Source organism: Sodiomyces alcalophilus (assembly GCF_042370955.1).
Source record: "Sodiomyces alcalophilus JCM 7366 unplaced genomic scaffold ACRALscaffold_11, whole genome shotgun sequence".
NCBI classification, from domain to species: Eukaryota; Fungi; Ascomycota; class Sordariomycetes; order Glomerellales; family Plectosphaerellaceae; genus Sodiomyces; species Sodiomyces alcalophilus.
The window spans coordinates 710,390-723,946 of NW_027263542.1; the positions used below are offsets into that span (position 1 = coordinate 710,390).

A 13,557-nucleotide genomic window follows, 5' to 3' on the forward strand; every position below is an offset into this window, starting at 1 on the left:
AATTAATTAGATATATCGTTATTATAGTTAATTAAGCGGATATATTATACTATATAAGAATATTGGTATAACCGGAATACGCGGGCGGGTATTACCGGCTAAGAATATAAGACCCTAGTTAGAATAACTATACCCCTAATACTATAATTCCTATATCTCTTTAATATCCCGTACTAGATATCTCAAGGGCCCCTTTTAGACTGCTTTTTATCTTAAAACTAACTTTTTAGAGACTATCGAGTCGTGGTATACGACTAGTATAATATATATATAGTTAAGTATATATATAGTATACATATATATATAAATAAGCATAGTACTTAAGTAGCTCGGTAGCTTTATTATAGCCCTATAAAAATATTACTTAGAAGGTCTCTTTATTAAAATATATAGTCTCCCTAGTATATTCTAAGAATAAATATTAAATATATTATCTAAGCAAAGAACGAAAATAGATAGGTAGAGGAATAGTTAATATTATAGTAGGGGAAAAGGTAATATTATTTCTTACTTTATTATCTATAGGCTATAGCTTTATAATACTAAGATTAATAGTTCTAATTAAGCTAATATAAAGTTAGATAAACTATTAGGCGCATTACGTGACTTATCTAAGACAGGCTACTAAATAAGCGTTTTATACCTAGAGACTTAGGGCTAAATTTTCCTGTTAATATAGTATAATATTATAGCTATAATTAGCATAGCTTCTCTAATAGCAGCACTATTAGCAAGGCCTATTTCTCTTTCACTTTCTTATCCTATTCTATGCCTACGCCGACGCTAATACTAATATTTATTTTATTCCTAGTTAAAGATAATACCCCCGCCGCCTCCTATTATATAGATTAATAATATAAATTAAAGATATGCCTTAATTTTTAATATAGATTAATAATATATAGATTAACGAGATTAAGTAATAAGTTTAGATATAATCAAAACTATAGTCAAAGTAATCGAATAGTAACAGTCGGAATAACGCGCCTTATATAATACTTGTTATAGTAGGATAATTAGCGCTTTAATTTATTCCTATCTACCTTCCGTTCATTGCTGCTAGATATTGCATGTCCAAGCTCTCGTAAATGTGTGAAAAGCTGAGTTTTAGAAGAAAAGGTCTCGTCGCAAACCCTGCAAGCATGCTATGAATGTGGTTAGCCTAGCCTGTCCCTGTCAAGGGCTTGTGGATTCCTGTGCGTACTCCCCGGGTATCTGCGGCTGCTTTACGAGCCGCTTTCTTTTCGCGTTTAGCCTTTGCCTTGTTTTTCTTTGCTGGCCGGTCGGCTTTTCTTTCATCATCGCCCCAATTCTCATGCAGCGACAGCTCCTTGATCTCGCTGCCAATTCCAGCATCTTCGAAGTCTCCATCCGAGTCCGGTGGCACTGTCGTCTTGGTTGACGCGCCAGGGGCAATCCTCTGCCGTACTACGTTCCGCGGTGCATAACAGCCATCGTTCGGTAATTCGTCAGAGCTACTGCGGCTTCTATCAGTGTTTGATCTGGGTCTTGCCCGCTCTGTGACGTCGGATGGTGGCGACACTGGGATCATGGATTGCTCTCCCTCCGTCGCGCGTGAAACTGTGTCCCCCGAACTTCGTTGCTCTTCAGTCCCAGAATCTCCAGGCTCGGGCAGTTGCTGATCCAAGTCGAGTTCTAACCCTTCGCTCTCCATTTGGCGCCGTAGTTGCTGGACTGCCCTGGTGTGCTTCTTGCTTCTTTCATGGGCCTGAAACGATTTTTCACTCTTAAAGGACTTGTCACAGACGACGCAGTCTATCCACTCGTCTTCGGATTCAGTCTCGGTCTCGGAAAAGTGACCTGTTATATCGCCATCATCTTCGTCTCGTGATCGCACCCACTCAGGAATGGCATCCTGGTCCATAAACTGTTCCCGGTTCGCCGCTCGTGACCTGGCAGCTTGAGCGGCAGCGGCAGCACGTAATGCCTCCTGCCGTTCGGTGGCGCTTTGCCAATTCGCTATGTAGCGAGGGTCCCGTTTCCGGATGAATCTGACAAGAAATCGAACTGCTTCGTTGAATTCTCCCGCGGCCGCGTCTCGGAGTTTCTTGTTTTCCTTCTCCATTATTCGCCGCACGCGGCGGTCGGGTGCATCGGAAAGCCTGTATTTGTCCTTCCATACGAATGACTTCATGGTTGTGAAGCCCGCCCAGCAGTTGTAAAAGGGTCTCACCACAGCCTCGAAATCATCGTCTGACAGTCCGAAAGTTGGATAATCTGGAACCTCGCCTAGACCACGATCATATGCCGCATGTTCCTCTTTGGCAATGTGGTCGAACGTTTCATTGAGAATACCATAGAATCCCGTCGGCTCATTGGTGAAGGGCACAGAAGCATTGAACTGACGAATCAAAAATAATATATCGTCTGTCGTAGTTAGACGGACATTGTTAAACTCTGGCGGGTCATGGTCTATTGTTCGCTCATCCGAGCCACGCAAGATAGCTTCTCTGTGAGAATCATACCAGGCTCTCTCCTGGGGGTCGGAAAGTACCTCGTACGCGGATTGGACCTCGGCAAACCCGCGTGTGGCGTTCTCGACGTCCCCGTAATTGCGATCAGGATGCAATTCAAGTGCCTTCCTCCTATACGCCTTTTTGACACTATCTTCATTGTTAGAGAGAGGTAGGGGTTAGGATATCGGATTCTGGGTCAGAACATTACTCGCTATCGGTAGCATCTTGAGCGACACCCAGCAGCTCGTAATAGCACGTCTTTCTACGTGTGCCATTATTCGCATCACCCTGCTCGGATCGGGCTGAGGAGTGGTGGGCGCCCATCTTGATAGAGCCTGTGAATCTTGATGATCACGGGAATGATGCTGTTGCCTATCAAGGAGGCTGTATGTAGTCTCGAAGGCGCGATATCGAGATCACGTTCGATAATCCCATCAATTCGTTAAAGAAGTCTAGCGTTTTACACAACTGACATCGTAGCCAAGCCGCTGATGTTGCTGTGGACGTGGAGGTCACGTGACTGACAAAGATACCCAGCTGACTAATCAGGAAGTAGCCTTTGATATAGCTAGAGTTCTGCTGCTTAACTTTAGCTTAGCTTTCTTCCTTCTATAATCACACTTTACTATTCTAAGCTTTCTGATTAATAGATACAATACTAATCGTTATTATAGATTTTAGTAAGGAGTAAAGAGAGTCATTAAGACTAGAATAATAATGGATTACGAAGCTAACCTTATAGTAGAATAATTATAAGATTATTCGTTAAGCCCCTTTTTACTTAGTACCTAATAGGAAGCGCCCTACTTAAGGACTAGTGACTATACTCCCTAGAACCTATACAGGGCAACCTAAGGCCTCTTAATAATAATAAGTCTTAGGCTAGCTTAATAGTCTTAAACTATAAGTCGATATCGTATATTCCTATAGTCCACTTCAGGACTAGTTCTAGTCCCTTAATATATTCATTAACGTCTCTAATATCTCTTAAACGAAGTATCTCTAATATCACGCCCCTCCTTTTAAGGCTCCCGTCCACGGGAGCCAGTAACTATCGTCGGTCCGCTCTATTTATTAATTCACCCGACCCGGGGATAAATCGGCCGGCCCAAACTATACTTATTCTTTTTATTTATTACGTATATATAGCCCTAGAGCTATGGCGCGACGAGTTATAGTGCTAGGCGCTATAGTCCTAAAAATTAGCTAAGTATAGTGCTATAATATAGCAGTAAAATCAGTAAATAATAAAAGTATAGTTAGTCTAACTGGGGCACTTAGTTATTCCGACTAGGGTCTTATATTAACAACCGGTGATACCCGCCCGTATATTCCGCTTATACCCAGATACTTTTATATACTATAAGATATCCACTTAATTAATCGTAGAGACGATACCGACGATACTCTTAATTAACCGTAACGACGATATACTTATTCGATTATAGCTATAATACCGACGATATACTTAATTAATTATAGTAACGATATACTTAATCGTAGTAACACTTAATTCATCGTAGCGACGATACGCTTAATACGTGTCTATAAGTATCTAGGTATAAAAAGAAGTCGTGGCGGCTAGCGTCAGGTGTTATTAGTACTGCCCTAGTCGGAATAACTAAGTCCCCTAGTCGGACTAAGTATACCTAATAATAAAGGAAATCCTCTATATTAATCTGCCTAATACCCTGTGTTTCTAATAGTTAAAATCAAGAACAACTAAGACCAGGAAAAATCAGACTATAGAATCCGTAGTAATCTACCCCTTAAACCACTCTGCCGTAGGTATCTTAGTAGCTAAGAGGAATGTCTGCCGGCCCTGTAATCCTTTTTCAATAGGTAGACTTATTCAGACTATAACAAACTCTTAATCAGAGTATAGTCTAATTATAACAGCTCTTAACAGGCCCCGCCATCTGCTAGGTTTTTTTCTTTTTTTTTCCCTACACATTTTACAATCTGCTATAACAAAAACTATACTTATAATGTTTTTAATATCTTTACCGTTTTTGGACGTTTTTAATTGGGTTAGTAGACGTATTATTTGATTATATATATAAGAAGCGATCAGCTACCTCTTCCTGGCGTATTCGAGCTTGGAGCTTATATCGCTTGATTTTATAGTCGGATGCGTAGAATAAGGGCTATCGGGATATTCTCTATGGCGGCAGAGGCAACGACTCCTTTATTATGCGTATTCGTTATGGTTGTGATAGTTAGCGGTTTACTTAGTATCGAATCGTGTCTAGGAGAAAAAGAAAAAAAAGGAAACAGGTAGCGAAACCTGTTAAGAGCTGTTATTAATTAGACTATAGTCCGATTAACAGTTTGCGATAGTCCGAATAAGTTTACCCTTTTTAATACTAAATAGCAGCAGTAGAGTTAGCGGTAGGCCTGCTAAAGCTTTCCGCAGGGCGTCTCTTTCTGTCCTATAAACAGGGCACTATAAAAGCATATACGCTATATGCTATACTAGGGACCCCGAGTAGGCATAGCGGTCTATAGAGTAGCTCCAGGCCCGTTTTTAGTAGGGTCTTAGGTAGGTACAGCTAGCTTTTAACTGAATATAGGCTAATCAAAGCCACCGGGGGCCTTATAAATACAGAAGCTTTCGATAGAACCGGAGGTTATCCTAAACTAGGCGCCTGTATAGGCGGCCTGGCCGGACTATTTTACCCCTTCTTTTGGCGTCTTCTTTAATAGCCTAAGGAGATCTCTAGTTGGCCATTTTAGCTGCGTTTACTTAGCATTTTAAGTGACTAAGGGTAACTAACTTAATAGATTTAGTAGCCTTTGCCGGGTCTAGAGCCCGTTTAGCCACTTTATCTACTAGTTCGTTGCCCTCTATCCCTATATAAACCGGGACCCACTAGATAAAGACCAAGGAGCCTTATTATTTAAGGCGGGAGATATAATTCTTAATGGTTATAGCCTACTATAAGGGGCCCTAAAGCGTCTAAATAACCGCCTATAAATTACTAAAAATATAGTATTCTAGGGGCCTAGAAGACTATTTCAGGGCAGTCTCTAGGGTCTAAACTATAGCGTATAGTTTATTATGAATATAGAGGTCACGTGACTAACAAAGACACTTAGCCGGCCAATCCGGTAATAGCCTTTAATATAGTCAGAGTTCTAGCTGCTTAGCTTTAGCTTAGCTTTCTTCCTTTTATAACACACTTTTCTAACTATTCTAATAGTTCTAGGCTTTCCCGATTAATAAGTTATAAGCCCTCTTTTCTATAAGGGGTAAGCCATTTAACGATCGATAAGAGCCGTTATAGACAACTACGAAATAGCTTATTAGAATACGGGGGGCCCGTCTAGGCCTCTATCCAGGGCTCCCTCCAGACCTCCACCACCTACTATAGAAGATAAGGAAGCGAACCTCTAAGATCTTTATAAGCCAGATTAAAAAAAAGAATAACCCCTGACCTATAAAGAATAAGCTGAATACTTAAAGAAAAATATCGATATACTATAGGATTTCCTTAACTGTATTAGGCAGGACTACGCTACACGGGACTCTCTATATAAGGCCCGTAATTATAGACTTAATATCTTAAATAACCTTAAAGACGGTATCCGATAATCTCTTAATCGTACGGGTCCACGCTCTTTATATCCTATCTTATAACCAGAGCCTATATAACAGAATAATATTCTAAAGGCACTATTTACTATAGGCAGGATAGCCCCTGCTTAACTTAAGTTCCCTGTCCCTTATAGCGATACTGACTTTTAAGGTTAGGAATATAATATTAGAGCCTCTCTTATAAGCTACGGTCTTATGGATATCCTTGATTTTCCGGTAAGCGAAGGGGAGCCTGATAATAGGGAGACGATAATGATTTATAGTACCCCGCTGACTATAGTTAAACTGGTAAGATAATGCCTAGATGGATCTAGATAGAATAAGAGTAATATAGATCCGTACGAACTATTTAAAGCGGTTAAGGCAATAGTATCTAAGGTTTCAGAAAAAACAGTCAAGGCCCTTATTAGAGAATAGAACACGATATAAGTGGAGGACTTTAAATCTACCTCGGCGTACCTAATCCGGATATACGCTATCCGTAAATACTAGATAACCGGATCGGATATATCAACGATAAAAAGGACGTTTATATTGTTATAGCAGCTATGGAAGGTAGGTATCTAGCCCTGGCCGAAAGGTATATATCTAAGAAAAAGATATGGTGGAGGAGCCTTGTTAAGAATCTATATCTTAAGGCTAAGTCGGAAGACTACGAGATATTAAACGTTAACGCTATAATTAAGAATTAACGCTTTATACCTAAGGTTAAGGATACTCCGGCGCTATTAATAACACTTTCGATACCTATACTAAAGAGAGGCGAAGCCGTCACTGTGTAGAACGGCTCCGCTAGGGCCAAAACAAACAACCAACCAATAGGCTAGCCGAAGGGGAAGGCTCAGGCTCGTCACGGGTCCGTATCTAGAGCTAAGGTCCCGAGGAGACGGTCGCCGGGCCTCTAGAAGGGTCGGCAGTGGTCCGATTAGGGGAACGAATAGCTAGATAGGCAGGCGGGCCTACGGTCGGCTCTTCTGGATCGTCTAGATAACCAAAAAGGGAAGGATAATATAAATTATAATTATAATAGGTGATAAGTGACGATCGTGAAAGATCGGACGAAAAGCTAGCTAGATATAGTGGGTCTATTCCGAAGAATAGCCGTATATAAGACTAGATCTCTAGGACCGTGTATATAGTTACGTGATATCTAACGTCCTGACCCGGAACACGGGTCTGCCCCTCTATAATCGGCTCTAAATTATTAAACCACGCCTTATAGTCTTAATAATTTTAACATAAATATAAACAGTAACCGTCTATAATATATCTCTATTACCCTAATCAGGGTATCTATAAGCAGCCTATACTGCTCCTCTTTTAGCTACACGTAATAGCAGTCCTTTATTCCTCGCGTATATATTCCTAAAGACGTTTCTCGAAGACGTAGGCTTAAAGGACGGTAACCTTATAAGATAAAGGTAACCTTATAGGTCCTTTATACGTATAAAGTACGCGATAGCGGCGGCGGTAATAATAGCGGGCGGCAGTAAAATAGGCGGCGGCCTTAGTAAAAGATTAATAACGTAACATGTAAAACCAGGTAGAAATAGCTATAAAGATCGTGATAGAAGAATTAACGGCGTAGCTTATAAAAGCAGGTAATAAAGAGTCTCGAGGTCTATAGACTAGTTAGGATTACGGAACTATATATTCTCGGGGTCTATAGGAATATCGTAAGCGACGGGCCTATATAAAGGCTCGGTATTCCTATATCTCTCGTAGAGTATATCTATCACTTTCTACTACCTAGATTAAGGTAGGTAGTCCACTTCTTAGTTTATAGGCGTAAAGTATATAGGTCGGATCTTTTTATAGCGTGGCACGGCACGTAGAAGGTAGGTCGGTTCGTTAAGGGCAGGAAGACTTCCTCCGGTTTATTAGTTCTTCGTAGAGTCGGAGGGCGAAAAATAGAACCGTGTCTCGCGGCAGGAATCGTAGCAGGACTCTTCGAGGCAGCAGAATTCGTGGCCGGGCTTAAAGGAACAGGAAGAAAAGTAGTATTAATAGGATTAACTAGATTAATCGGATTAATAGGATTAATCGGATTAACTTAACTATAGGCAGGCGGATTAGGCTCGGGCTAATTAGCAGAATAAAGATAATAGGAAAAGAAGAGTAATAAAAGAATAGAAAAAGAGGAGGAAAAAGATAAGCAGGATAAGCTTGTAGTGACTTTACCGGTAGAAAACGGTAGGCAGGATTAAAAAGGGTAGGCGGGATTAATAGCATATAGTCTACCTTAAATAGACGGCGAAGATATCTAACGCGTACCACTAAACTAACCGATAACTTAATAACCAGTAAGCTAAATTAATTAAAATCGGAGCTATTCGATTACTCTTTTTCTAATTAGGCTAATATAGTTATAAGTAAAAGAAATAGTAAAAAACTATAAAAGATATAGTCTAAGGAAGAGCTAAAAAATTGGTAGGCTCCTATAGACTCTTAGTATAGGCTAGGCCTAGGGCCTAGTTATTTATTAGCCCTAAAGCTATACGAAGAAGCTCCTATAGCGTATAGCTTTTTATATAAAGAATAGGCTAGATTAGGGTTTTCGTATAAAAAAAAAGGGAATAATAATCGGGTAGGGTGGAATTAGAGGAAGGGCAGGACTCTATATCTATCGGCCCTAAAGCTATATAAAGAGGTCCCCCTCGAGGGTAGCTTTCTAAATAACCTAAAAATAATAAATAGAAATAAAAAGAAGGGTAGAAATACTAGATCCTAATTAGGCTAACGGAGTAGCTTCGGGAAAAGAAAATCCGGCCCTAGGGCGTAATTAAAAAGACGCGGCCCTAGATATAAGCCTATAAACGCGGCCCCCGTTAAGAACCAGAAAAGCTCCTACGGAACCCACGCAGGACTTTTACTTCCGAAAACGATTCTATTACCCTAATTAGGCGAAGGTAAAGGCAGGAAAAAGAGGAAAAGAAAAAAAAGGGAGGAGGAGAGAAGAAGATAGTATAGAAAAACAGGATTAGAAATCCCTTAGCCCTAGAGGTAAATCCACTAAAGAAGATATTAACGCTTATTATAAAGACTCTGCTCTTATCGCGTCTCTTTAATTGCCTCTGCTATCTGCTTATCGATCTACGTATATACCTTTTCGAGCGTACCTTTAAGAGAGTCTCCGAAGATCTCTTTAATCTCTTTCCGGAGGTACGGATTAAGGTAACGCCTATACCACTCCGGGTAACTAATTTCGAAGTTAGAAGGTAAAAGGGAAAGCAGGTCGGTAAGCGGAATAAGAATAAGCGGAATAGGGATAGGCTAATTAGTAAGAATAGATTTAACTACCCGATTTACTATTATAAAGCTAATAATACCGATAGTCTTATCGGTAAGCAGACTCTTTTTTTTAGGAACGGCGGACTCGGTAGGGTTTATAGGAGGACTCTAGATTAAAGGAACGGCAGGAGGGGTAGTAGCGGTAACGGCAGGTTCCTTTATTACGGAGTCTATAAAAGGACTTTTTAGAACCGGTGCCACGGAATCGGTAGAGGCAGGGGAGCTAGTATAGGAGCTTAGTGCTAGAGTAACGGGATTAATAGACTTAACACGCTAGTTCTTCTAAAACACGTAGCTATTATAGGAGCTTTTCCGGATTATAAAGCTAACGGGGCTTACTTTATAACTCTTCTACTAAACGGTAAGAGGACTCTTTAGTGGAGTTATACTTCTACCGTGATAGCGGCGGTGGCCTTTCCGGCTACTGCTTCGGCTTAGGCTATAGCTACCTTTAGTAGGCTGCCTATAAGTAATATTACTATTAGTCTAATTAAACGAATAGGAAATAAATAATAGCAAAGAGTCTTCCGATTATAGAGCGTATAGTTTTTATAACGTTACCTTATACGCCTTTAGCGTGACTTTTATAACGACTTTAAAATAGGAGGTTAAGCCGATTAGGATAAACAGGAACGTATCCCACGCGCGACTACCTCGAGGAGGCTAACTATCCGGGTATTATATCCTCCTTTTTCCACGATATCGCCGTCGTAACGTCTTCCTCTTATATTAGGACTATTCTTTCTAAGCAGGTAGTCTCTGGTTTTCCGGATCTATAGTACTTAGGACCGTTAAACCGGATCTTTAGGACTATTAATATATAGGCAGTCTCTATATCGGATTAGACTATTCTTTTAAAGCAGGCAGTCTCTGCTTTTCTATATCCGTGGTACTAGGACCCGTCGAATTAGAACTAGTATTAGACTATTAATATATAGGCAGTCTCTGCGTCGGGATAGGGGGCTATTATTAATAAGCAGGCAGCCTTTATTTTTCCGAAGTATTATCGGGATCGCTTTTCCGGAGACTCGGGCCCTAGGAAACTATTTGTATTGTTTTTATTTATAGTGTTTTTATTATTTTTATTAATAATATATCGTAGCCGGAATCAGAATATAAACTCGAAACAGAATCTTTTTTCGGACCTCTTCTTCTAGTACCCACGTAACGCGATATTTTTTTAGGCCTTTTCTAAAGCCCTTCGCCTATTATTAGAGGACTAACCAGAACCGTATCGTATCTAAACGCTAAAGACTCGAAGACCTAAAAACCGAAGCTGTATCGTATCTAAAAGCTTAAGACTCGAACACTTAAACGCTTAAAACCGGAGACTTAAAACCGAAGACTTAAAGGCTTAAACCAGAATAAAGGAAACCGTGACCGTATCGTATTAATAACGTGTTAATGGGCCGTTCGTTTAGGCAGGCCGGAACTACCCTTAAGCGCAGGAAAGGATAAAGTCCCCCACGCCGAATATATCCGCCTCTAAGCACTAAGAAAGGCGAAGCCGTTACTATATAAAACGGCTCTGCTAGGGCCAAAATAAATAACTAACTAATAGGCTAGCTAAAGGGGAAGGGTTAGGCTCGTCACGGGTCCGTATCTAGAGCTAAGGTCCTAAGGAGATAGTCGCCGGCCCTCTAAAAGGGTTAGTAATAGTCCGATTAAGGGAACGAATAGCTAGATAGGCAGGCGGGCCTATAGTCGGCTTTTCTGGATCGTCTAGATAACTAAAAAGGGAAGGATAATATAAATTATAATTATAATAGGTAATAAGTAACGATTATAAAAGATCGGATAAAAAGCTCGCTAGATATAGTGGGTCTATTCCGAAGGATAGCCGTATATAAGACCAGATCTTTAGGACCGTGTATATAGTCACGTGATATCTAACGTCCTAACCTAGAATACGGGTCTGCCCCTCTATAAGCGGCCCTAAATTATTAAGCCACGCCTTATAGTCTTAATAATTTTAATATAAATATAAACAGTAACCGTCTATAATATATCTCTATTACCCTAATCAGGGTATCTATAAGTAGCCTATACTGCTCCTCTTCTAGCTATATATAGTAGTAGTCCTTTATTCCTCGCGTATATATTCCTAAAAACGTCTCTTAAAGACGTAGGCTCGAAGGATAGTGACCTTATAAGATAAAGGTGACCGTATAAGTCCTTTATACGTATAAAATAGGCGATAGCGGCGGCGGTAATAATAGCGGGCGGCGGTAAAATAGGCGGCGGCCCTAGTAAAAGATTAATAACGTAAAACGCAGAACTAAGTAGAAATAGCCGTGAAGATCGTGATAAAAGAATTAACGGTATAGCTTACAAAAGCAGGTTATAAAGAGTCTCAAGGTTTATAAACTAGTCAGGATTTCGGAACTATATATTCTTAGGGTCTATAGGAATATTATAAGCGACGGGCCTATATAAAGGCTCGGTATTCCTATATCTCTTATAGAGTATATCTATCTTTTTCTATTACCTAGATTAAGGTAGGTAGTCCACTTTTTAGTTCGTAGGCGTAAAGCACGTAGGTCGGATCTTTTTATAGCGTGGCACGGTATATAGGAGGTAGGTCGGTTCGTTAAGGGCAGGAAGACTTCCTCTGGTTCGTTAATTCTTTATAGAGTCGGAGGGCGAAGAATAAAACCGGGTCTCGCGGTAGGAATCATAGCAGGACTCTTTAAGGCGGCAGAATTTATGGCCGGGCTTAAAGGAATAGGAAGAAGAGCAGGATTAACGGGATTAACTGGATTAACGGGATTAACTGGATTAATCGGATTAATAGGATTAATCGGATTAACTTAACTATAGGTAGGCGGATTAGGCTCGGGCTAATTAGCGGAATAAAGATATTAGGAAAAGAAGAGTAATAAAAGAGTAGAAAAAGAGAAGGAAAAAGGTAAGTAGGATAAGCTCGTAGTGACTCTACCGGCAGAAAATAGTAGGCAGGATTAAAAAGGGTAGGCGGGATTAGTGGTATATAGTCTGCTTTAAATAGATAGCGAAGATATCTAACGCGTACTACTAAACTAACCGATAACTTAATAACTAGCAGGCTAAATTAATCGAAATCGGAGCCGTTCGATTACTTTTCTTCTAATTAGGCTAATATAGTTATAAGTAAAAGAAATAGTGGAAAACTATAAAAGATATAGTCTAAGAAAGAGCTAAAAAATCGGCAGGCTCCTATAGACTCTTAGTATAGGCTAGGCCTAGGGCCTAGTGACTTATCGGCCCTAAAGCTATATAAAAAAGCTCCTATAGCGTATAGCTTTTTATATAAAAAATAGGCTAGATTAGGGTCTTTATATAGAAAAAAAGGGAATAAAAATCGGGTAGGGTGGAATCAGGGGAAGGGCAGGACTCTATATCTATCGGCCCTAAAGCTATATAAAGAGGTCCCCCTTAAGAGTAGCTTTCTAAATAACCTAAAAATAATAAATAGAAATAAAAAGAAGGGTAGAAATAATAGATCCTGATTAGGCTAACAGAGTAGCTTGGGGAAAAAAGAAATCCGGCCTTAGGGCGTAATTAAAAAGACACGGCCCTAGATATAAGCCCACGAACGCGGCCCTAATTAGGAACCAGAAAAGCTCCTACGGAACCCACGCAGGACTTCTGCTTCCGAAAACGATTCTATTACCGTAATTAGGCGAAGGGAAAGGCGGGAAAAAGAGGAAAAGGAAAAAGAGGAAGGAGGAGGGAAGAAGATAGTATAGAAAAACAGAATCAGAAATCCCTTAGCCCTAAAGGCAAATCCACTAAAGAAGATGTTAACGCCCGTTATAAAGACTCTGCTTTTATTACGCCTTTTTGATCGCCTTTACTATCTACTTATTAATCTGCGTATATACCTCTTCGAGTATACCTTTAAGAGAGTCTCCGAAAATCTTTTTAATTTTTTTCTGGAGGTACGGAGTAAGGTAACGCCCGTACTACTCCGGGTAGCTAATTTCGAAGTCGGGAGGTAAAAGGGAAAGTAGGTTGGTAGGCGGAATAGGAATAGGCGGAATAAGGATAGGCTAACCGGTAGGAATAGATTTAACTACCTAATCTACCGTTATAAAGCCGATAATACCGATAGTCTTATTAGTAAGCGGACTCTTCTTTTTAGGAATAGCGGACTTAGCGGGGTCCACGGGAGGACTCTGGACTAAAGGAATGGTAGGAGGGGTAGTAACG

At 40.3% G+C, this 13,557-nt stretch overlaps 1 protein-coding gene across 1 annotated transcript; it reads right to left on the reverse strand.

Moving 5' to 3' along the window:
* Positions 1 to 972: 972 nt before the first annotated feature.
* Positions 973 to 2,925, reverse strand: ACRALDRAFT_1083866 (uncharacterized protein). Its single transcript, XM_071019523.1, has 2 exons — positions 2,686 to 2,925; positions 973 to 2,624 (listed from the first exon to the last, which is right to left on the reverse strand). Exons 1-2 carry the CDS (start codon positions 2,799 to 2,801, stop codon positions 1,163 to 1,165), a joined length of 1,578 nt encoding a protein of 525 aa, XP_070871000.1. The 5' UTR covers positions 2,802 to 2,925; the 3' UTR covers positions 973 to 1,162.
* Positions 2,926 to 13,557: the final 10,632 nt, after the last annotated feature.

Bases quoted from the DNA above. Each gene is read 5' to 3' on its own strand.
- ACRALDRAFT_1083866 (XM_071019523.1), bottom strand. From the start codon at position 2,801: ATGGGCGCCCACCACTCCTCAGCCCGATCCGAGCAGGGTGATGCGAAT. The intron at 2,625-2,685 runs GTAATGTTCTGA...CAATGAAGATAG, and splicing joins CAAGATGCTACCGATAGCGA to TGTCAAAAAGGCGTATAGGA.